Source organism: Rhinatrema bivittatum, chromosome 6 (genome assembly GCF_901001135.1).
Source record: "Rhinatrema bivittatum chromosome 6, aRhiBiv1.1, whole genome shotgun sequence".
NCBI lineage: Eukaryota > Metazoa > Chordata > Amphibia > Gymnophiona > Rhinatrematidae > Rhinatrema > Rhinatrema bivittatum.
The window spans coordinates 9106143-9128631 of record NC_042620.1 but is presented as its reverse complement, the minus strand read 5'-3'; the positions used below and the strand labels follow the sequence as shown (position 1 = coordinate 9128631).

General features: G+C 44.4%; 1 protein-coding gene across 6 annotated transcripts in view; it reads right to left on the bottom strand.

Annotated features, from left to right (window-relative positions):
• The window catches only part of TTLL4 (tubulin tyrosine ligase like 4), a 373628-nt gene that overhangs the window by 60717 nt on the left and 290422 nt on the right, over nucleotides 1-22489 (bottom strand). For all 6 annotated transcript variants that reach the window (XM_029605017.1, XM_029605022.1, XM_029605021.1 and 3 more), the window contains one exon: nucleotides 4645-4855. In XM_029605017.1, coding sequence (XP_029460877.1) covers nucleotides 4645-4855 — 211 coding nt within the window. The remainder of the gene's footprint in view (nucleotides 1-4644; nucleotides 4856-22489) is intronic.

The following is a 22489-nucleotide window of genomic DNA, read 5'->3' as shown; positions in this document are numbered from 1 at the left end:
CCGCTGTTCCCACGCTGACCAGGAATGGGTCCTCCGGAGCCTCTGGGACAGCGAGCAGCCTTCTGGCGCTGCGTGAGAATCGCCTCTGCGGCCGCGCCAGAACTCTCCTCCCTGCCAAAGAGGCACCTGCTGCACATTCCCAAAAGACTGCAGGTAAGCTGATCGCCGCAGTGATTGCACCGGTTGGATCGCAACATGGCTGAGGGGAAGGAGAAAAAGCCGTGTGGGAGCTGTCTGCTCAAGAACAAAAAATACCCCTCAAACTGTAACAGGGATTCCCCTGCCTTACCTGCCATCGCCACGAAGAAAAAGAGAACAGGGAACTCCCCACTTGCTTTTTTTTTTTTTTTTTTAACTTTAAAAAAAATCACAAAACAGACAGAAGGACTTCCCTGAAGACTGTGACAGCTAAAACCAGACGATAGCAATAAAGGGGGTAAGAAGCCAGACCTCCAACTATCCCCCGCAGTCTGTCCTGTCAGAGCTTGTGGACTTTATTATCGCTCAAGTTTTTGATGAGCTGTTCCAGACCATGAGCTGTTCCGACCATACTATAAAACCCAGGGTTCCCAACCCCTGCTCGTCCGAAGATGCCTACAACCAGAGGGGATGGTCCCACCAGGTCCTCACCAACCCTCTGGGAGACTCTGATTTCTGTCCTAACTTTTTTTTTTTCCCTAATTTATTAGTGCTTGGATCAGAACCGCAGGTTTTACACCACCTCCATCTGCTGGAGACGGAGAAATACTGAGGAGCAGCAGGTGTCTCATCAGGTCAAGAGAGGGCGCTCTCAAAGTTTTTCTCTGTCTCCATCTGCTGGAAGGGAGGCAAAACCCAGCAGTCTGAACTGATCCGGGTACGTACAGTGAAAGGAGACATGTCATTGCATGTCACAACCAGTAAGACGGGAAAATCAGGGAAATTGTAATGTGAGAAGGACAGAATGCAAAGACCAGCGTGATAGGCCCAGCCTGTATAAAGGTTGGAGACCAACAGGAAATTAAGTGCAGACTGGCCATCCAACTGAAGATAAGGCTGCTCAGTCTACTGAAGCACTTCCCAGCTGTTCCCCATGCAATTCCTAGAGATCCTGTCTGCAGTTAACTCTTCGACTGCCTAGAGACTTTGCCTGCAGTGATCGCCTCCTAGAGCTGATTGTCTCAGGGAAGTAATTTGCCACCAGTTTGTACGTATCTCTTTATTACCATTTGTATTTTATGTTGTAATCTATTTTATTATTGCTAGCAGAAATACATTGCCTTATTATAGCTAAGAGAAAATATAACCACTTTTTACCTATAATTACCCTCTGAGTATTACTGCTATTTATATAGGAATATGACAGACAGGAAATGGGGGGAGGGTAGATGAATGCTTGGTCAGTTCTTATAAGCTGATCATTTAGAGGGTTGCAAGGGCAAGTACAGGAACCTCCTGCATAAGCATACAAGACTGGCAAAACGTGAGGGCTCTGTGTACCCATGTACACAACACTGCCGCTCCGTGCAGGTTACCCCCATGCCTTAGTTAATGACAGTAATACTTACAAGCAAAACCCATAACAAAAATACTGCCACATTGTTAGGTGGTGGGGAGCTGCTTGAACATTCTTTGCTTTTGGACTTGGCCGTAGAAGCTGTATCAGTACCCCAGACCATAAAAGTTAGGGCCCCAGCATCGTCTGTCTTCAGAATCCAATACATTTTTTTCCCTGCCCCACCGTCAAAGCGGAGAGCGATGTTGCAGTTGTGTCAAAATCAAGGCTAATTAAGGGTAGTAATCCCCCATGCCTTCCGTGCAGGTCACCCCCATGCACCCTTTTCCTCATTCCCATCCTCAAGCCCTTAGGGATCCTCAGTGTTTATCCCACGCCCCTTTGAATCCTTTCACTGTTTTCATCTTCACCACCTCTTCCGGAAGGGCGTTCCATGAAAAAGGACAAGGAATGATTAAATGCGACCTGAGGCGTTCCAAAAGTTGAAATGACTGGGATGCACGGGTGGTACCAAGGTCCTTTAATGAGATAAAAAGTGTTCAATAACAAGAGGCTCTATATTGTTTAATTACATTCTTATAAAACTTTTCTGTTTGGTTATAAATATTTTGAATAAGTTGGGAATGCTGTAATTAGAAGAATTAAACTGGTGCATTTGCCATCTTGGACTCATTGTTAGGGTAACTGTTTAATATGTACTTAATGTAGACCTCCCCGAGATTATACCACTTATATAATTGTATTTAGTTATCTAATTCCCCCCCCTGCTTCCTAGTTCCCAGTTGCATTCCCTTGTTTTATTGTAACTTTTTCTTCTCCTTCCAGTTAATGTTTATTGTGGATTGTTAATGTTGTTAAGACCTTTGTTCCCTGTAAACCGATTTGATTTGAATTTGAATCAAAAATGTGAGGAACTAGCTACATTCTTTTATAACAAAATACATTCTATTTTAAAGAGATTTAATTCATCTCCTGCTCCTTTTCACACCAACCAAGCTACATCAGCCGCTCAAGATAAATTTGAAACAAAGCTATTTAATCTTGAGATTACTACTGGTATTGAAGTTGAGTCAATTCTAAAGAAAATGAAACCAGCTTTCCACCCCACAGACATCTTACCTACTAAGACTCTTCTTACAATACGTTCTACAATAGCAAAACCTATTGCAAAGATTCTTAACAAATCCATCACCACAGGCATAGTTCCTTCTATACTTAAACATGCTATCATTACCCCTATGATAAAAAAATCTAACCTAGATTCATCTGATCCAGCAAACTTTCGACCAGTATCAAACCTACCCTTCCTCTCAAAGATTATGGAAAGAGTCATCAACAAACAACTATCTGATTATTTAGATGATCATCAAATACTCTTCCCATCCCAATATGGGTTCAGAAAGTACCACAGCACGGAAACGCTTTTGATATCACTTTCTGAGGTACTACTAAAAGCTTTAGATTCTGGCAAATCATACCTCATCGCCCTTCTTGATATATCAGCTGCTTTCGACACGGTAAACCACAACACCCTTATTACCCGTCTATCTGAAATAGGTATCTCGGGATCGGCTTTACTATGGTTTCAGTCATTCCTGAGCAATAGAACATACAGCGTTAGATGTGGACGAAGTGAATCCAAGCCAAGAAACCTCTCTCAAGGAGTCCCCCAAGGATCTTCTCTCTCCTCCACTTTGTTCAATGTTTACCTTACACCGCTATGCCGGTTACTCTCTAAATTGGGTCTTCAACACTTCATCTACGCAGATGATGTTCAAATACTCATACCTATAACCAGCACAATCACAAATGCACTGAGTACCTGGAAGGTAGCTTTATTAGAAATTAAAACAATCCTCACAGACAACCAATTGGCTATAAATACCAATAAACCTGAACTTATCATAATCTCACCTCCAAAAAATACAATTCTGATCAACTCTGATATTTCTCAAAACAACTCCTCTATTTCACAACAAGTACGCAGCCTTGGTATCATCATTGACAGCAATCTCACGTTTAAAAAATTCATCGCGGACACGGTAATAAATGGTTTCTTTAAGCTATACACTCTTAAACGTATTAAATCTCTATTATACCAATATGATTTCCGCACAGTCTTACAAGCAACTATTTTGTCAAAAATTGATTACTGCAATGCTCTATTACTGGGTCTACCTAAAGCCACCATTCAACCTTTGCAAATGCTGCAAAATGCAGCTGCCCGCATTATCACTGACACAAGCCGCCATGATCACATCACTCCAGCTCTTCAGTCTTTGCACTGGCTACCCGTGGCTTACAGGATAATTTATAAATCTATGTCGCTGATACACAAAGCCATTCAAAACAGAGAAATGCTCTGGTTCACAGATCAACTGCAATTCAAAATGTCTTCCCGCCCAACGAGATTCCAGAATTTAGCCAAACTAAATATCCCAGCACCCAATCTGACTAAACTCTCTAGTACAAAAGAACGATCTTTCATCATTGCTGGATCAACTATATGGAACACCATGCCCTCTGAATTACGCCAGGAACTCTGCCACAAAAAATTTAAACAAAACCTTAAAACCTGTCTATTTAAAAAAGCCTACTATCAATGATCTGTATCCTCAACTACTCTTCCTATCCGCCACAATCTCTCATATATTGCTTATATTCTTTTAATACATAGTTATATACTGTATTGTATTTGTTCAGTTACCATGTTAAATTGTAAAGCGCAATGCTGTATTACTGTTTGAATGTAAACCGAGGTGATGTTTTTTACGTACCCCGGTATAGAAAAATCTATAAATAAATAAATAAATAAATAAATCACGAAAGTCGGTATAAAAAAAAGCTGTAAATAAATAAATAAATAGATAAATGTAAATCACTTTGATTGGGTAGTGGATGCATGGAATAACCTCCCAGTGGGGGTGATGGAAGCAACAGCGATATCTGAATTCAAGAAAGCACGGGATCTCTGAGGGAACGATGGGAATTGTAAGGGCTAAATAAATAAATTAGATGGTTGAGCAGACTACATGGGCCACAGGATCCTTTTCTGCTGCCATGTTTCTGTATCAAGAAAAATAAACAAAACCATATGCTCAGCTGCCTACAGTAAGCACAAGTCTTGGCTTGCTTTGGCTGACCCTTACCTCTCTGTTTGTTCCAGTAGTATTTCTGCTCCCACTGGTTGGTAAGGATATTAAAGTAGCGAGGCTGCTCAAAGAAGCGCAAGTATCTGCTAGTGCTGGAAGAGGGGAACACTCGCTCAAAGCCACCACGTCGAGAAAATTCATCCTCCGTTTCCACCAGGATCCGCACATCGTCGGGGGTCAGTGTCTCTAGGATGGAGGAACAGAAGTCCTACAGCAGGGACAGAGAGAATGGAGTCCATTGCAGTACAAGGCCACATCCCACATCTACTCTCCTTACCCAGAGCCAGCAGGGGGCAAGCCTCGTACCCCCACCCAGAACCAGCATTCTTCCATCCATTCCCCTTCATAGCCAATATGGATGGGAGATTCCCATATTTTCACACCCATTCCCCTTCACCCAGAGCCATTCATTTCCTCTCATCCAGAACCAGCAGGGCACACCTCTTAACCACTCCCCCACCTATTCCCTTCACCCAGGATAGGCAGAGCAAATCTCCCCACTACCAATATAATCCCTCTAAGACATTGGCATGACAATTTTATATATAGAATGATAGACAGACAGAACTGCTGAGACATTTCCCCTTCCCCCCCAGTTTGGCAGGCTACCTTTGCCCACCATTCTCCCTCTTTTTCACGTAGATAACAGCTGAATTAGCCATGCTGTCTGGGTACGTCTAGGTGGCAGAGCTCTCTAAGTCTTTCAGCTAGGTGCTCCCTCCTGTATCCTGACAGGATTACCTCAGTCTCCTCAGTCAGTTTTTTTTCCACGAGACCGTTAGGGCACGCAGAGCTCTTTCTCCAGAGAAAGATATATTCTGTGAGGAAAAAAAGTCTTAAAAAAGTTAAAAGTTAAAAGAAATGATTACTACAGGTAAAAACATCTTAACATCCAAACCAGAAAAGCCTCGTCTAGGCCTTAAATTCTGTTCGAGTGGTAAGTTAATGTCGGCAACAGATAGCCACATCTCCTGCCACTTCTACCTCGGGACCCACGACCAGTCGACTTGTGAGGACTGCAAGAAAATGGCCCCTCAGGACCGGAGGCAGAGAGAACATCAAGAGCTGAGATCCAGGACTTCGGACTCTTATGCCTCTTCAGAAGTCTCTGTCAGATCAGTTCCAGCACCAACTTTGAAGAAAAAGTCCCCTTTGAAGAAGAGGGCCTCTTCTGTCGACCCCCACAGGTCAGGACACCGCCCGTTAAGCGTCAGCCGAAAATCGGCTAAGAGCGTGGGAGATGCGTTGGAGGCATTGCGACTGCATGCTTCACCGACGCATGCATCAAGATTGAAGCAGCGAAGCATCGAAGCACTACCACATCGACGCAGGGAAATGTAATGTTACTGATGCAGACGCCTTTGCTCGACGCATTCGACTCTACATCGACGCATTCGACGCAGAAACACCCTAAGAAGCATCACTCAGGTCACAAAAGACGCAGAGAAGCTTCGACAACACAGGAGATGAGTATCGCTCAACCTACATCTCCACTTTCTCTGTCAGACTCCCCCCCATCTTCACCTGGGGCACTGTCTCATATTTCCATTGACTCCAAGGGTTTGAATAATTCTCCTTCACCAACCAGGAAGCCTCTTCCACCCGCTCTTCCACCCCACATAAGACACTTACAAGATCAGTCTATGTCGGGCTTAGCAAACCAAACTATTTCTCAGATTACTACTCTTCTGATTCAATTTCTATAGTCAATAGAGCAATCTCAGTTGCCACCGAAACTGCTTCTGTCTATACCACAAGCAGATCCGGTACAACCATCTAAGATTCCGATAACGCCATGGGATGTCCCAATCTCCCCAGGGTCTCCCTTGGAGGATCCCATCTGATCCAGATGAGATACCTCCAGAGCATTCATCACCACCAGTGGACCTTACCTATTCTCAGTTGATAGACAAGGTGGGTCAATTACTGAACATACAGACCAAGAAGATACCAGATCTTTGTCAAGAGATGCTGGCTATCCTCAAAATATTGGACGTGCCATCTGAACCAATGGCCCTTCCACAACACACTGCATTGACAGCTTTACTGGAGAAATCTTGGACTACTCCCTTGACAGTTCCTCCAACATTTCGTAAAGTTGACCTGAAATACAGAATGAAGGATTCTCCTTTCTATACCACTGTTCAACTTCCACACCAGTCAATGGTAGTTGAGTCGGCGATGCAAAAGGCTCGCAAATCCAGAATTCACTCCAACACACCGCCGACTAAAGATAATAAGATATTGGATGACTTCACAAAGAAGGCATATTCCTCTGCAATGCTCAATGCCCGCATTCAAAACCACCAGTTTTACATAACATAATATCTTTGAGAGTCTGCAAGCATTGCAACCACATCTTCAGCAATCCTCAGCAGATACTTCCTTACCTCCTCAATACTATAACCTTGAGGAAGGTTTGCGGCATTTACTGAGATCCATCTATGAAGGTTTTGATGTTTCGTCTAAGACTTCAGCAAATGCCTTAGCAGCCAGACGCCTCGTGTGGTTGCGATCTAGTGTCATAAGGGACAATGTCCACGACAAATTGGCTAATTTATCATGTCATCCAGACAATTTGTTCGGAGATCAGTTCACTGATACTGTAACAAAACTCAAGGAGCAAAAAACAGCAGTTCTTGCCTTAACATCTCCGCAACGTCCACATACTTCACGACATCAGTATGCTGCCTCGACTTATCGTAGGTCTTCTTATAAAACCTTTAGATCTTACACTTATTATAAGGCTCAGTACAATCAGCCATCAAGGCAACAGATTTAACAGCAGCCTGCACACCAGCGTACTAGAAATCCTAAGCAACCACGGCAACATTCCCATCCTCAACTGGCAAAAGCCCAGTTGAGTTTTTAAAAATAACAATGCCACCGTCATCACCAGTCGGAGGAAGGTTGTCCAACTATCTTCCAGCCTGGAATCACATTACTTCGGATCAATGGGTTTTATCAATAATACAGAAGGGCTATGCCCTCAATTTCTCATCCCTCCCAACTCTCCCACACTGGGTTCCTCAGAAGGAACATATCCTACAAGAAATCCAACTTCTTTTACAAAATCAGTGCATCCAGAAGCTACCTCCCCAGGAATTTCATCAGGGCTTCTATTCCCAATATTTCCTAATTCCCAAGAAAACAGGAGGTTTACGCCCAATTCTGGACCTACGCTCCCTCAAACACTTACACAAGGAGAAGTTCAAAATTACTTCTCTCAAATCCATTCTTCCATTCCTTCAACCCGGGGACTGGATGTGCTCACTGGACTTGAAAGATGCTTATGCTCACATACCAATGCACCCCAGTTCCTGGTGTTACCTTTCTTTCCAGGAGGAGAATCAACATTTCTAGTACAAAGTTCTTCCATTCAGCCTGACTTCAGCCCCCAGAGTTTTCACCAAATGCATGGCAGTGGCGCACCTTCGTTGTCAGAAGGTGCAAATCTTTCCCTACCTGGACGATTGGCTCCTAGTAGCATCCGATCCAAGATTACTATGAGAATCTTCTCAAAACGATTTCTTGCCTGGACAACCTCGGACTCCTCATCAACTACGAGAAGTCAAAACTGGAGCCCACTCAAATTTTACAATTCATAGGAGCCTACATCGATACGATCCAAGACAAAGCTTTCCTACCTCACCCGAGAGCACTAGCTCTCTCTACAATCTCTACGACACTACTTCACAGTGTGACAGTACCAGCTCGTCAAGTGCTCACTGCCCTTGGGCACATGGCGGCAGCCATTTATGTGGTTCCACACACATGCCTTCATATGCGCCGCCTACAATGGGGTCTCAAACTTCAATGGACTCAATATCTACAGCCATTGTCCACACCCGTTTCCTTGACCACCAGCATGAAACGGGACCTACAATGGTAGTTACTCCCACAAACACTTACTTTGGGTTCACCACTGAGACCCCTTCAACATCAAGTGATACTCACCACAGATGCATCTCCCACAGGATGGGGAGCTCATCTGCAAACGTTACAGACACAAGGTCAATGGACCCCGTTTGAACAGACACTTCATATCAACCTTCTGGAGCTCAGGGCAGTAAAAAAACGCCCTTCAAGCCTTCGAAGATTCCTTACAAGGGAAAATAGTCATGGTGCACACAACAACCAAGTGACCATGTTTTATATAAACAAAGAAGGAGGGTCCGGTTCTTGGAACCTCTGCAAGGAAGCAGTGCAAATGCTGGAATGGGCACAAGAGGAAAGTAGAGAAGTTTTGCTAGGTTTACCAAAGCCCCCTCAGGCTCGCCCCAGCCTTTCTCATCGATTGGTCACAAGACCTATTCTATGCATTCCACCCCCGATACCACTCATCTCTCGAACACTCCAGAGATGCATCGAGGATCAAGTGGATCTAATCCTAATTGCACCAGCATGGCCTCATCAACCATGGTACAATTACCTACTACGACTATCAATCCATAGCCCGACTCCCCTGGGCAACAATCCACAACTTCTCACCCAGGACGAGGGAATACTGCTACATCCTCTATACTCCTTGCTACACCTCACGGCATGGAGATTGCAAGGATCGCTTATCAGCATCTAAACATTTCTCCTACTCTTCAGGACGTACTGCTGTCCTCTAGAAAACTATCAACTAGACTGAATTACCAGAGAAAGCGGACACGCTACACTTCTTGGTGTCCATCACTAGGTATCGACCTGTTAAATTGCCCACCTGAACGGTTTCTTTCATATCTCCATCTACTGTATAGCAAAGGACTTGGTACGTCCTCGCTACGAGTTCATTTAAGCGCTATAGCCGCTTATCATACCCCTCTAGATGGAGAGCCTATTTCATGTCATACCTTAGTATCCAGGTTGATGAAAGGCGTATTACACCTCCGTCCACCAGTTCACAAACCACCGGTACTGTGGGACATTAAGACAGTTCTCAAACAGTTGATGCTTTCGCCTTTTGAACCCTTAGAAACGTGTCACCTGCGCTACCTTTCCTGGAAGGTGTTTTTTCTGGTTGCTTTAAGTTCTGCAAGGAGAGTTAGCGAATTGCAAGCCTTAGTTCACTACCCTCCTTATCTTCAATTTCACAATGACAAGGTGACCCTACGCACTCACACTAAGTTTCTACCAAAGGTGATCTCCAGTTTCCACATTAACCAGATCACCTTGCCTACATTTCATCCTAAACCTCATACTAACGCTGAGAAGAAATTACACACTTTAGATTGCAAACGTGCTCTAGCGTACTACAAAAAACGCATGCTTTTACCCAATCGACCTTCACAACTATTTCTTTCTCATTCAAGCCGAACGCTCCAGGGCGTCCTGTGACAAAAAGAACTTTATCCACATGGATATCGAACTGTATACAGTTTTGTTATCAACAAAGGTTGCAAAATTTACCAGAAACACCTAAGGCGCATCAGTGCGTGCCATGGCAGCCTCGATCGCCTCTCTACATTAAGTTCCTATCATAGACATATGTAAAGCGGCGACATGGTCCTCGCTTCACACCTTCACATCTCACTATTGTTTAGATAAACAAATGGTGAATGATGCCCTAGTGGGGTGGACTATCCTTCAGAAGAGCACAGATTCCATATAATTACAGCCTTCATAGGAACTGTCCGCTATGTTTCCCCGAATTGAGCAAAAAAAACCCCCAACAATAATTATTACACATTACCTGCTCAATACGTCAGCTGGGGGCTCCCAGACAGCATGGCTAACTCAGCTGCTTATCTAGGTGAAAATGTTTCCTTAGATACAGATGAATTAGCCATGTTGACCCGCCCGCCTCCCCAGACAGTTCTAGCATACCTAACTCGCTTTGATACTGACTGAGGAGACTGAGGTAATCCTGTCAGGATACAGGAGGGAGCACATAGCTGAAAGACTTTGAGAGACTTAGAGAGCTCTGCCACCTAGTGGCATGGAAGACGTACCCAGACAGCATGGCTAATTCATCTATCTATGGAAAACACAGTTTACGCTAAGCAAACTTGTTCTTCCCTGCACCTTGCATTTCCAGATTTCTGTATATTTCATTTCAGCATATCCCTGCATAGTTGGGTATTTTACAAGGAATTCAGTGGCTGCTATACCCAGGGAATGACCCATCATATTTCTATCAAAGAAATCAATATCAAGCAAAATAAAATAAACTAACCCAGTAATGAAGGGAATAAACCCTAGAATGAAGGGAATAAACCCTAGAATGAAGGGAATAAACCCTAGAATGCCTAAATGCTTATAGAAAAGACATCAACAAAACCAAGAAAGAATTCTTCTCCAAAAAGATACATCACTTCATTTTCGACTCAAGAGCACTTTTCTCCTACGTATCAGCCCTCACCAAACCATCCACACCCATTATACCAGATGATCAAGCGCTCAACAAAGCCAACGAACTGGCTGTCTTCTTTGACAAAAAAATCTCCACACTGGTCGCCCCCCTCAAGGTTCCTAATCACTCTAATCACTCAGCTTCCTACAGTACCCAACCATCGGACCCATCCAACCAACAACCTAATACTACCCAAGTCACACTCGATACATTCGAACACACTTCCACCATAGAAATAGAAAACATACTCAAGAAGATCAAGCCTTCATCCCATCCTTTGGATCACATCCCCTCCAATCTGCTGAGCTCCATCCCCAACATCATTGCCAAACCATTGGCAGACATCATCAACTGCTCCCTCACTGAAGGCCATGTCCCTAATCAACTCAAGCTGGCAATGCTCAAGCCTCTCCTCAAAAAACCTAACCTTCCCACTACTAACCCAGCCAACTTCAGACCTATAGCAAACCTACCAATGATTGCCAAAATTATGGAGAAAATTGTAAATAGACAACTTTCAGAATTCCTCGATGATAACAACATCCTCACCACAAACCAATTCGGTTTTCGTAAAACCCGGAACACCGAATCCCTACTAGCTTCACTATCAGACACCATTATATTCAATCTGGAGAAAGGTCAACCCTGCCTCCTCGCTCTACTGGATCTATCCGCAGCGTTTGATACAGTGAGCCACCCATGCCTACTTCAGCGTCTTTCAGATATAGGCATTACAGGATCAGCGTTCAAATGGTTCAAATCATTTCTAGACAACAGGTTCTACAAGGTCAAAGTGAACAACAAAGAGTCTCACCCCATAGAATCCAAGATGGGAGTACCGCAAGGATCCTCATTGTCACCCACACTTTTCAATATCTATCTTCTCCCACTCTGTCACCTACTTACCAATCTCAAGCTAACACATTTCCTTTATGCGGATGACATTCAAATACTCATTCCTATAGCTGAATCTCTTCACATAACTATGGCGTACTGGAATAAATGCCTCACAGCAATCAATAACCTACTCGCCAGCCTCAACCTGGTACTAAACACGAACAAAACAGAAATCCTACTCATAGCTCCTGAAAATCACTCTCTACCCATCGCTCCAACGGCTAGCCAAGGTCCAGTCACTTCTTCCGCCCCACAAGTAAGAGACCTGGGTGTACTGCTGGACAACAGATTCAACCTCAACAAATTCGTAAATAACACCACGAAAGAATGCTTCTTTAAATTGCAGACACTAAAGAAACTAAAACCACTACTAAACTACAGAGACTTCCGCCTGGTCCTACAGGCCATCATACTCCCAAAACTGGACTACTGCAATTCTCTCCTTCTGGGACTTCCCGCCTGCACCACCAAACCACTCCAGATGGTAATGAACGCCACAGCTAGAATTCTCTCAAACACCAAAAAAAGGGAACATATCACCCCCATCCTTCAGCAGCTCCATTGGCTACCGATTAAATATAGGATTCACTTCAAAACCATTATGATGATACACAAAGCCCTTCACACATCGCGCCTCTCAACTTAACTTACCAACTCCAACTACATACTTCCAAGAAACCGACCAGAAGCGCATACAAGAACCTGCTAACCACCCAGCCGGCAAAAACTGCTCTAAGGAAACGCGCAATATCCACAGCGGGCCCCACACTCTGGAATTCACTCCCTACAGACCTTCGCCTTGAATCCTGCCATAATACATTCAAAAAGAAACTAAAGACTTGGTTCTTCACACAAGCTTTCCCGGAGAACTAAGAGCAGGATGAGCTAATACTATTTCAGTTTAGCCTTTGACCAGACTCACTTGTTGCCCATAGTCCTTGAAGAGCATCATTGAATCTTAATCAACCCCGATGGTTTACTGTAACCTCTCCTCTAATCTTTATGTTATCTGTTAAAAATGTTAAATGTATTTATAATATTTATAATGTTATTTAAATGTTAATTGTTATTTGTTATAATGTAAGCCGCCCACGTGGCGACAGTTTTTTACTTCACTGTACACCGGTGTGATATGTATTTTATACAGGAACGTCGGTTTATAAAAACTAAAAATAAATAAATAAATAAATAAATATTATGTGGCTGGCAACCTGCCCAATGAGATTGCCCCAGCTCCCAAACATTAAATCTGCTTTGCAAATTTCCACTATAGGATTACCTTATCTCAGGCCTTACCAAACATTTAGTCAATGTGACCCCATTTTAGCTCTTGGAAATTCACATGATCTCAGACAACGACCAAAACAAATTAGTAGGAGTGCAGTCCCTTCTCCCTGCACTCCAGCTGGTTCCCTCTTTTTATCTCCACTTTCTTCAGTCAATCCTTTCTCTCAACCTCTCCCCCCCAGCAGACCCTGCTCTCAATCTTCACCTCTCCAACCTCTTTTGCATCTCCCCCAGCCGATCCTCCCATCACCTTCCTTCCAATCCTTTTCTCACACACCCCAGCAACTCTTACACCACCTAGTGAACCTTCTGTCATTCTTCCTTTCACATCCAATTCCTCAAATCACTCCTACACCTGATCCCTCCATCAAAACAGCATAAGAATTATCATGCTAGATCAGACTAAGGTCCAAGTACAGCACACCCTACAGCATGCGACTGCTGCTGGAAGAGCAAGATTGCACCAGATCACAAAATGTATAAAGAATCAGAAACTTTCCACAGCTGTCAATCATCTACCAGCATCCAAAGCAAGAGAAGAGAATCAATAAACTGTTTTTGTTCAGAGAAACAGTACAGTAGCTGGAGCATCTCTCTGGCTTCTGACCTTTGGCTTAAACTGATAGAACTCGATAAGATCCTCTTGACCAGGAAATCAGTTTAAAATAAAACACACATTGATTTGTCCCATAGTTGCTAACAAGCAGGACAACCAGTTTGCCCCATTCCCCCACAGATAAACTCCTTATCATGGCTGGTCAAGGTCGGCAGAAGGAAGCAGAAGTGTCTTGAGCCATCCCTCCCTTCTCTAGACTCAGTACCCAACTTGCTCTGTGAACTGCATGAAACTACGGTGTCCCTAACGGCTCAAAACATGAATCAGGCTTCAGGCTGCAGGAGAGGAACACAGTCCGAGGGCTACCATTCCTGCTTGTCCTCGGAGAAAGCAAAGTTGCTTCCCTGTAACAGGTGTTTTCCGAAGACAGCAGGATGTTAGTCCTCACATATGGGGGTGACATATTGTAGATGGAGCCTGATACAGAAACCTTATATCAAAGTTTCTAGAAACTTTGACTAGGCACACTGAGCATGCCCTATACCACATATCCATTCGGGTCCCTCTTCAGTTTCGTAACATGGAATTACGATAAAATAAAAAATAGGAGAAACCCAACTTCGCAGGGTGGCAGGCGGTTTCCTGAGGACTAACATCCTGCTGTCCTCAGAATACCTGTTACAGGTAAGCAACTTTGCTTTCTCAGAGGACAAGCAGGATGGTAGCCCTCACCCATAAGTTAATCCCTAGCTACAAGCTGCGCCCCAACACCAAAAGGGGGACCAACAGACACCTAACAAGGTGCCAACAGGCACAACACCTGATAACAGACGGTAACAGCCTGAGCCTAAACGGGCCCTAGGTTAGTAGAGTTGGATTCTACACCTCAAACAAATAGGTTCTGGAGGATAGACTGGACGAACCTACTGTCATGTCAGCCAATCTGTCCTCCAGAACAATATCCAGACAATAATGTGATATGAATGTGTGGAGAGAACTCCACGTCACAGCCTTGCATATCTCCTTCACAAGAACTGCTCGAAGGTGGGCCACTCACGCTGCCATGGCTCTGAAAGAATGAGCCTTGACATGACCCCCAAGATGTAGTCCCGCCAGGGTATAAAAGAAGGAGATGCAATCTGTTAGCCAATTCGATAGTGTCCGTTTGGCAACGGCAATGCCCAACCTATTCTTATCAAAAGAAAAAGTTGGGTGGACTGTCTATGGACTTCTGTCCGTTCCAGATAGAAGGCTAAGGCTCGTTTGCAGTACAAACAGTACAGTGCTTGTTCACCTTGGTGCAAATGGGGCCTCAGAAAGAAAACTGGCAGGACGATTAATTGGTTAAGATAGAAATCCGTCACCACCTTAGACAAGAACTTAGGATGCATATACAAGACCACCCTGTCATGAAAAAACTTAGTGTAAAGTGGGTAAGTCTCTAAAGCCTGGAGCTTGCTGACCCTGTGTGCTGAAGTGACCACCACCAAAAATATGACCTTCCAGGTGAAGTATTTCAGGTAACAGGTGTGCAGCAGCTCAAAAGGAGCTTTCATAAGCTGAGCTAACACTACGTTGAGGTCCCAAGACACAGCAGGAGGCCTTAGGAGAGACTTCAATTGAAGCAAGCCCCGCATGAAATGTACAACTATAGGCTTTACAGAGATGGGCATATCATCTACACCTTGGTGGTATGCTCCAATTGCACTAAGATGAACTCTGAGTTGGTTTTTAAGCCAGTTTCTGATAGGTGTAGAAGGTAGTCAAGCAGTTTGTATGTGGTGCAGGAGAACGGATCTAGGGCATTCTGCTCACACCACATAAGAACATACAAACAATCCATACTGGGTCAGACCAAGGGTCCATCAAGCCCAGCATCCTGTTTCCAACAGTGGCCAATCCAGGCCATAAGAACCTGGCAAGTATACAAAAACTAAGTCTAGTAATAGCTATTGCTAGTAATAGCAGTGGTTATTTTCTAAGTCAACAATTAATAGCAGGTAATGGACTTCTCCAATCCTTTTTTTAAACACAGCTATACTAACTGCACTAACCATATCCTCTGGCAACAAATTCCAGAGTTTAATTGTGCATTGAGTAAAAAAGAACTTTCTCTGATTAGTTTTAAATGTGCCACATGCTAACTTCATGGAGTGCCCCTAGTCTATTATCCGAAAGAGTAAATAACCGATTCACATCTACCCGTTCTAGACCTCTCATGATTTTAAACATCTCTATCATATCCCCCCCCTGTCGTCTCTTCTCCAAGCTGAAAAGTCCTAACCTCTTTAGTCTTTCCTCATAGGGGAGTTGTTCCATTCCCCTTATTTTGGTAGCCCTTCTCCGTACCTTCTCCATTGCAACTATATCTTTTTTGAGATGCGGCAACCAGAATTGTACACAGTATTCAAGGTGCGGTCTCACCATGGAGCGATACAGAGGCATTATGACATTTTCCGTTTTATTCACCACTCCCTTTCTAATAATTCCCAATATTCTGTTTGCTTTTTTGACTGCCGCAGCTCACTGAACCGATAATTTCATTGTGTTATCCACTATGACGCCTAGATCTCTTTTTTGGGTTATAGCACCTAATATGGAACACAACATTGTGTAATTATAGCATGGGTTATTTTTCCCTATATGCATCACCTTGCACTTATCCACATTAAATTTCATCTGCCATTTTGAAACCCAATTTTCCAGTCTCACAAGGTCTTCCTGCAATTTATCACAATCTGCTTGTGATTTAACTACTCTGAACAATTTTATATCATCTGCAAATTTGATTATCTCACTCGTCGTATTTCTTTCCAGATCATTTATAAATATATTGAAAAGTAAAGGTCCCAATACAGATCACTGAGGCACTCCACTGTCCACTCCCTTCCACTGAGAAAATTGTCCATTTAATCCTACTCTCTGTTTCCTGTCTTTTAGCCAGTTTGCAATCCATGAAAGGACATCGCCACCTATCCCATTACTTTTTACTTTTCCTAGAAGCTTCTCATGAGGAACTTTGTCAAACGCCTTCTGAAAATCCAAGTATACTATATCTACCGGTTCACCTTTAGCCACATGTTTATTAACTCCTTCAAAAAAGTGAAGCAGATTTGCGAGGCAAGACTTGCCCTGGGTAAAGCCATGCTGACTTTTTTCCATTAAACCATGTCTTTCTATATGTTCTGTGATTTTGAGGTTTAGAACACTTTCCACTATTTTTCCTGGCACTGAAGTCAGGCTAACCGGTCTATAGTTTCCCAGATCGCCCCTGGAGCCCTTTTTAAATATTGGGGTTACATTAGCTATCCTTCAGTCTTCAGGTACAATGGATGATTTTAATGATAGGTTACAAATTTTTACCAATAGGTCTGAAATTTCATTTTTTTAGTTCCTTCAGAACTCTGGGGTGTATACCATCCGGTCCAGGTGATTTACTACTCTTCAGTTTGTCAATCAGGTCTACCACATCTTCCAGGTTCACTGTGATTTGATTCAGTCCATCTGAATCATTACCCATGAAAACCTTCTCCAGTACAGGTACCTCCCCAACATCCTCTTCAGTAAACACCGAAGCAAAGAAATCATTTAATCTTTCCGAGATGGCTTTACCTTCTCTAAGAGCCCCTTTAACTCCTCGATCATCTAATGGTCCAACTGACTCCCTCACAGGCTTTCTGCTTTGGGTATATTCACAGTATATTTTTACTGTGAGTTTTTGCCTCCTCAGCCAACTTCTTTTCAGATTCTCTCTTAGCCTGTCTTATAAATGTCTTACATTTAACTTGCCATTTCAGTCCGTAGAACTTTCTAGTGGAAGGCTTTCTAGAAGCCACCAGGACCCGAAACACATCCTCAGAAAGATCAAGCGGCTGCAGGATTAACCTCTTAACATCTAGGCAGTGAGCGACAGGGCCTGGAGGTTAGGATGCCACAGCTAACTCCAAGCAAACTGTTAGCTCCGAACTGAACAGATTGCTAACTCCCAAGCAGACTGTTAACTCCAAACTGAACAGTAGTTGAGGACAAATCTTAGTGACTCCAACAACCGAATGGTCAAGCGCACGGACCTGGTGTCACCTGCCTGAAATGTACTCTTGACCAGCCAATCATGCAGATAAGGGAAAACATGCACTCCCAGTCTGCGAAGGTGCATCACCAGCTTGGCCAGGCATTTTGTGAAGACCTGTGGGATGGGCGCAAACCTGAACAGCAATACCCAATACTGGAAGTGCTGTTTTCCCACCATGAATCTGAGATGCTTCCTGTGACCTGGGAACATCTCGATATGGGTGCATGCGTCCTTTAGTTCAAAGGAGCATAGCCAGTCCCCTTTTTACAAAAGGGGATCAAAGTGCTCAGGGAAACCATCTTAAACTTTCTTTTTTTTTTTTTAAATTTGTTCAAGGCCCTCAGGTCTAGGATGGGATGGAGTCATCCTGTTCTCTTTGGAATCAGGAAGTACCTGGAGTAGAATTTCCACCCTCTTTGCCCTGGTGGTATGGGCTTGACCGTTCTGGCCATTAAGAGGGAGAAGAACTCCGTTCGTATTATCTCCTGATGTGCGACTGGCCCCCAAAGTGGGCACAGAGGGCAATTTGGCGGGACACCCAATAGATTTAATTGGTACCCCTGGCGGATGATGGATAGACCTCACTGGTACGAGGTTACACTGGGCCATTGGAGGGTCCATTGTCCCAGATATGGGCAACTGGCTTACGCTCCCTAAGGACAGTCAAAACCCCGTCCCCGAAGTTAACGGAGGAGCTGGCTGGGGCTAGGGAGCTCTCTGTTGCCTGGGACGGCCGTGGGAGCTCTGATGGTGTAGACAGGATCAAGGTGGTGGGGGATATTACTTCTTTTGGCAAAAAGACTTCCTGCCTCCTAGAGGAAGACGACGGGTCTGGAGTACTGGTGGAGAGTTTCATGATGGGCGCGGAGTTGGGCCACAGCATCTCTCACCCTATCTCCGAAGAGATACTCTCCAGTACACGGCACATCAGCGAATCTTTCCTGTACCTCTGAATGGAGATCCAAGGCCCGCAACCATGCCATCCTGCGGGCACCGATTCCTACTGCAGAGACCCTTGATGCTGCCTTGAAGACATCATAGGTCACATGGACCTTGTGTTTCCCACACTCTAGACCCCTGTGCATTAGCGACATGAGGATGTCTTGTCATGGAGCAATTGGTTCAGGAACCAACAAGAGAGGGAGCTATTTTAGATTTAATTCTTAGTGGATCGCAGGATTTGGTGAGAGAGGTAACGGTGGTGGGGCCACTTGGTAACAGTGATCATAACATGATCAAATTTAAACTAATTTATTTATTTAACAGCTTTTCTATACCGATATTAGTAGGCACATCATATCTGTTTACATCAAACAATAGATGGAAAGTACATTGAACAGGGAGAGGGGAGGGGGACCACATAAAGTAACATGGTGCAACAACGGTGCTGCAGCTAGAGGATGCTATAATGGTGAGCCTGAAAAGGAGAACTGGAGAGGTAACAAATTAACGTAATAACTTAGAGGGCATGAGGTTAGCGGTAAGGTGAGAAGGTGAAGTGATGGAGTACATGGAAGGGGGGACAATAAATATATTGTCAATATGTAATAACAAAGGGGGACAATAAGTAAATCTGCAGCTCTAACACTAAACTTTCAAAAGGGACCTTTGATAAAATGAGGAAAATAGTTAGAAAAAAACTGAAAGGTGCAGCTGCAAAGGTTAAAAGTGTTCAACAGGCTTGGTCATTGTTTAAAAATACAATCCTAGAGGCGCAGTCCATATGTATTCCATGCATTAAGAAAGGTGGAAGGAAGGCAAAACGATTACCATCATGGGTAAAAGGTGAGGTGAAAGAGGCTATTTTAGCCAAAAAAACATCCTTCAAAAATTGATAGCAGGATCCATCTGAAGAAAATAGAATAAAACAAACATTGCCAAGTTAAGTGTAAAACATTGATAAGACAGGCGAAGAGAGAATTTGAAATGAAGTTGGCCAAAGAGGCAAAAACTCACAATAAAAACTTTTAAAAATATATCCAAAGCAAGAAACCTGTGAGGGAATTGGTTGGACCATTAGATGACGTAGGGGTTAAAGGGGCTCTTAGGGAAGATAAGGTTAGGGAAGATAAGGCCATTGCAGAAAGACTAAATGAATTCTTTGCTTCCTAATGAGGATGTTGTGGAGATACCAGTTCCTGAGATGGTTTTCAGGGGTGATGAGTCAGACGAACTGAACAAAATCACTGTGAACCTGGAAGATGTAGTAGGCCAGATTGACAAACTAAAGAGTGGCAAATCACCTGGACCGGATGGGTATGCATCCTAAGGTTCTGAAGGAACTCAAAAATGAAATTTCTGATCTATTAGCTAAAATTTGTAACCTATCATCCTTTGTATCTGAAGACTGGAGGATGGCCAATGTAACCCCATGGTGAGACCGCACCTTGAGTACTGTGTACAATTCTGGTCACCGCATCTAAAAAAGATATAGTTGCGATGGTGAAGGTACAGAGAAGGGCAACCAAAATGATAAAGGGGATGGAACAGCTCCCCTATGAGGAAAGGCTGAAGAGGTTAGGGCTGTTCAGCTTGGAGAAGAGACGGCTGAGGGGGGATATGATAGAGGTCTTTAAGATCATGAGAGGTCTTGAACGAGTAGATGTGACTCGGTTATTTACACTTTCGAATAATAGAAGGACTAGGGAGCATTCCATGAAGTTAGCAAGTAGCACATTTAAGACTAATCGGAGAAAATTATTTTTCACTCAACGCACAATAAAGCGCTGGAATTTGTTGCCAGAGGATGTGGTTAGTACAGTTAGTGTAGCTGGGTTCAAAAAAGGTTTGGATAAGTTCTTGGAGGAGAAGTCCATTAACGGCTATTAATCAAGTTTACTTAGGGAATAGCCACTGCTATTAATTGCACCAGTAGCATGGGATCTTCTTAGTGATTTGGTAATTGCCAGGTTCTTCTGGCCTGGTTTGCACTCTGTTGGAAACAGGATGCTGGGCTTGATGGACCCTTGGTCTGACCCAGCATGGCAATTTCTTATGTTCTTACTATTGAGGCAACTACTTAGCCACCTCCTGCACCTGCTTCCAGATGTTCTGCGAGTATTGGCTCATAAAGAGCTGGTAGACGGCTATGTGGGCAACAAGCATGGTGCCTTCGAACATCTTCCTTGCAAAAGCATCCATCACTCTGTGATCCTTCCCTGGGGGCGCCGAGGAATGGGTCCGATAGCGTTTGGCCCTCTCGAGGGCAGAATTGACCCCAGCAATTGGTGAGGCAGCTGACGCTTATCGAATCCAGCAATCTTTTGGCAAGATAATCCCCATCAACCTTATTAACGGGAAGCACTGTGAGGGGGTGTCCCCAAATCCTCAGCAGCAAATCCTTAAAGATTTCATGTACTGGGACAACCATGATCTTCTTAGGAGGCTCCACGAACCGAAGGATCTCAAGCATTTTGTGCCTGGCATCCTCTTCAGTTAAAAGCTGGAATGGGATGGCCTCCACCATCACCCTCACAAAACCTATGTAGGTTAGTTCCTCAGGTGGCGACCTCCTTCGCTCATCTGGAGACGGGTATGACAAGAGACCATCCAAGTCCTTGGAGGACTCAGTTTGATCATCCCCTCAGGGATCATAGGGACCATAATCCTCAATGTATGCCACAGGGGATGGGGTCCTAGGTGCTCGTCCTATGATGGGCGACTATAGGCCTCGGCGGAGCTTTCTCGGAGGAGGAACCAGTGATGACCACCATATCGGTAGGGGAAGGCCTTGGTGCCATCCTGAGAACTGACGCCACCTGGGCCAGTAATGCACTGATGAGCACATTGAGCTTCTTCAGAGGCGGTACGAGGATGAGTGGCTCTGGCACTCCCTGCAGCGCCTGCTCCACTATCAGCTAGACTTGACGCTCCAGCTCTTCCTCAAACATAGCTGATGCTAACACAGACTGGGAGGAAGGAGGGGTGGCCAGATCTTCCTCAGACCCGTGCTAGGGTTGGAGATCATCGTGGATCCCAAGCATTGATGGAGAATGGGTGTTCCTCGCCATGGGGTCGCTTCGGGGGCATCGGGGCAAAAGCCGGTGCATCCCCATGCATTGACGGGGACCTGTGCCAATGTTTCTTCAGAGATCCTTCGATGCTAATGGCTTGGGCTTCTTTGACCCAACTAGCTGATCCATTATGTCGAGTCAAACAGAACCTCCCTTCAGAGTCACCCTGGTGCATAAGTAGCATCAGTGAAAGCCGTATGTGGCCATGATGGGGTGAAGTAAAAGGAGAACAGAATGATGGTGGTGGGCGGCAATAGCTGGCGGGCATCGAGGCACTGCCACCACAGTGGGAACAGACAGTGAAAAGAAAATGTACCCAAACGCCGAAAACCCTGACTGGGGACACTATGGGGAGGCACCAAGAGGGGGATGGACGAAGAAAATGAACGCAAAAAAACACGAAAATTAAGTTTTCCACAAGGCAGAAGCCAAGTTTTTTTTTTTTTAGAGCTCAATCAACGCGCGAGGCTCAAAGCTGGGAAAAAGGAGGAGCTGCATCGCCTCCACAGAGAGTTCCCACTCCCCGGGATCCAAACGTTGTCAACTCAGGAAGTCCGCCTGAATGTTGCCCACGCCCGCAATGTGGGAGGCTGCAAGGTGAGAGAGATGGATCTCCGCCCCCAGGAAATCCAAAGACTGTGACGGAATAAGACTGCTCTTGGTGAAACGGATAACCC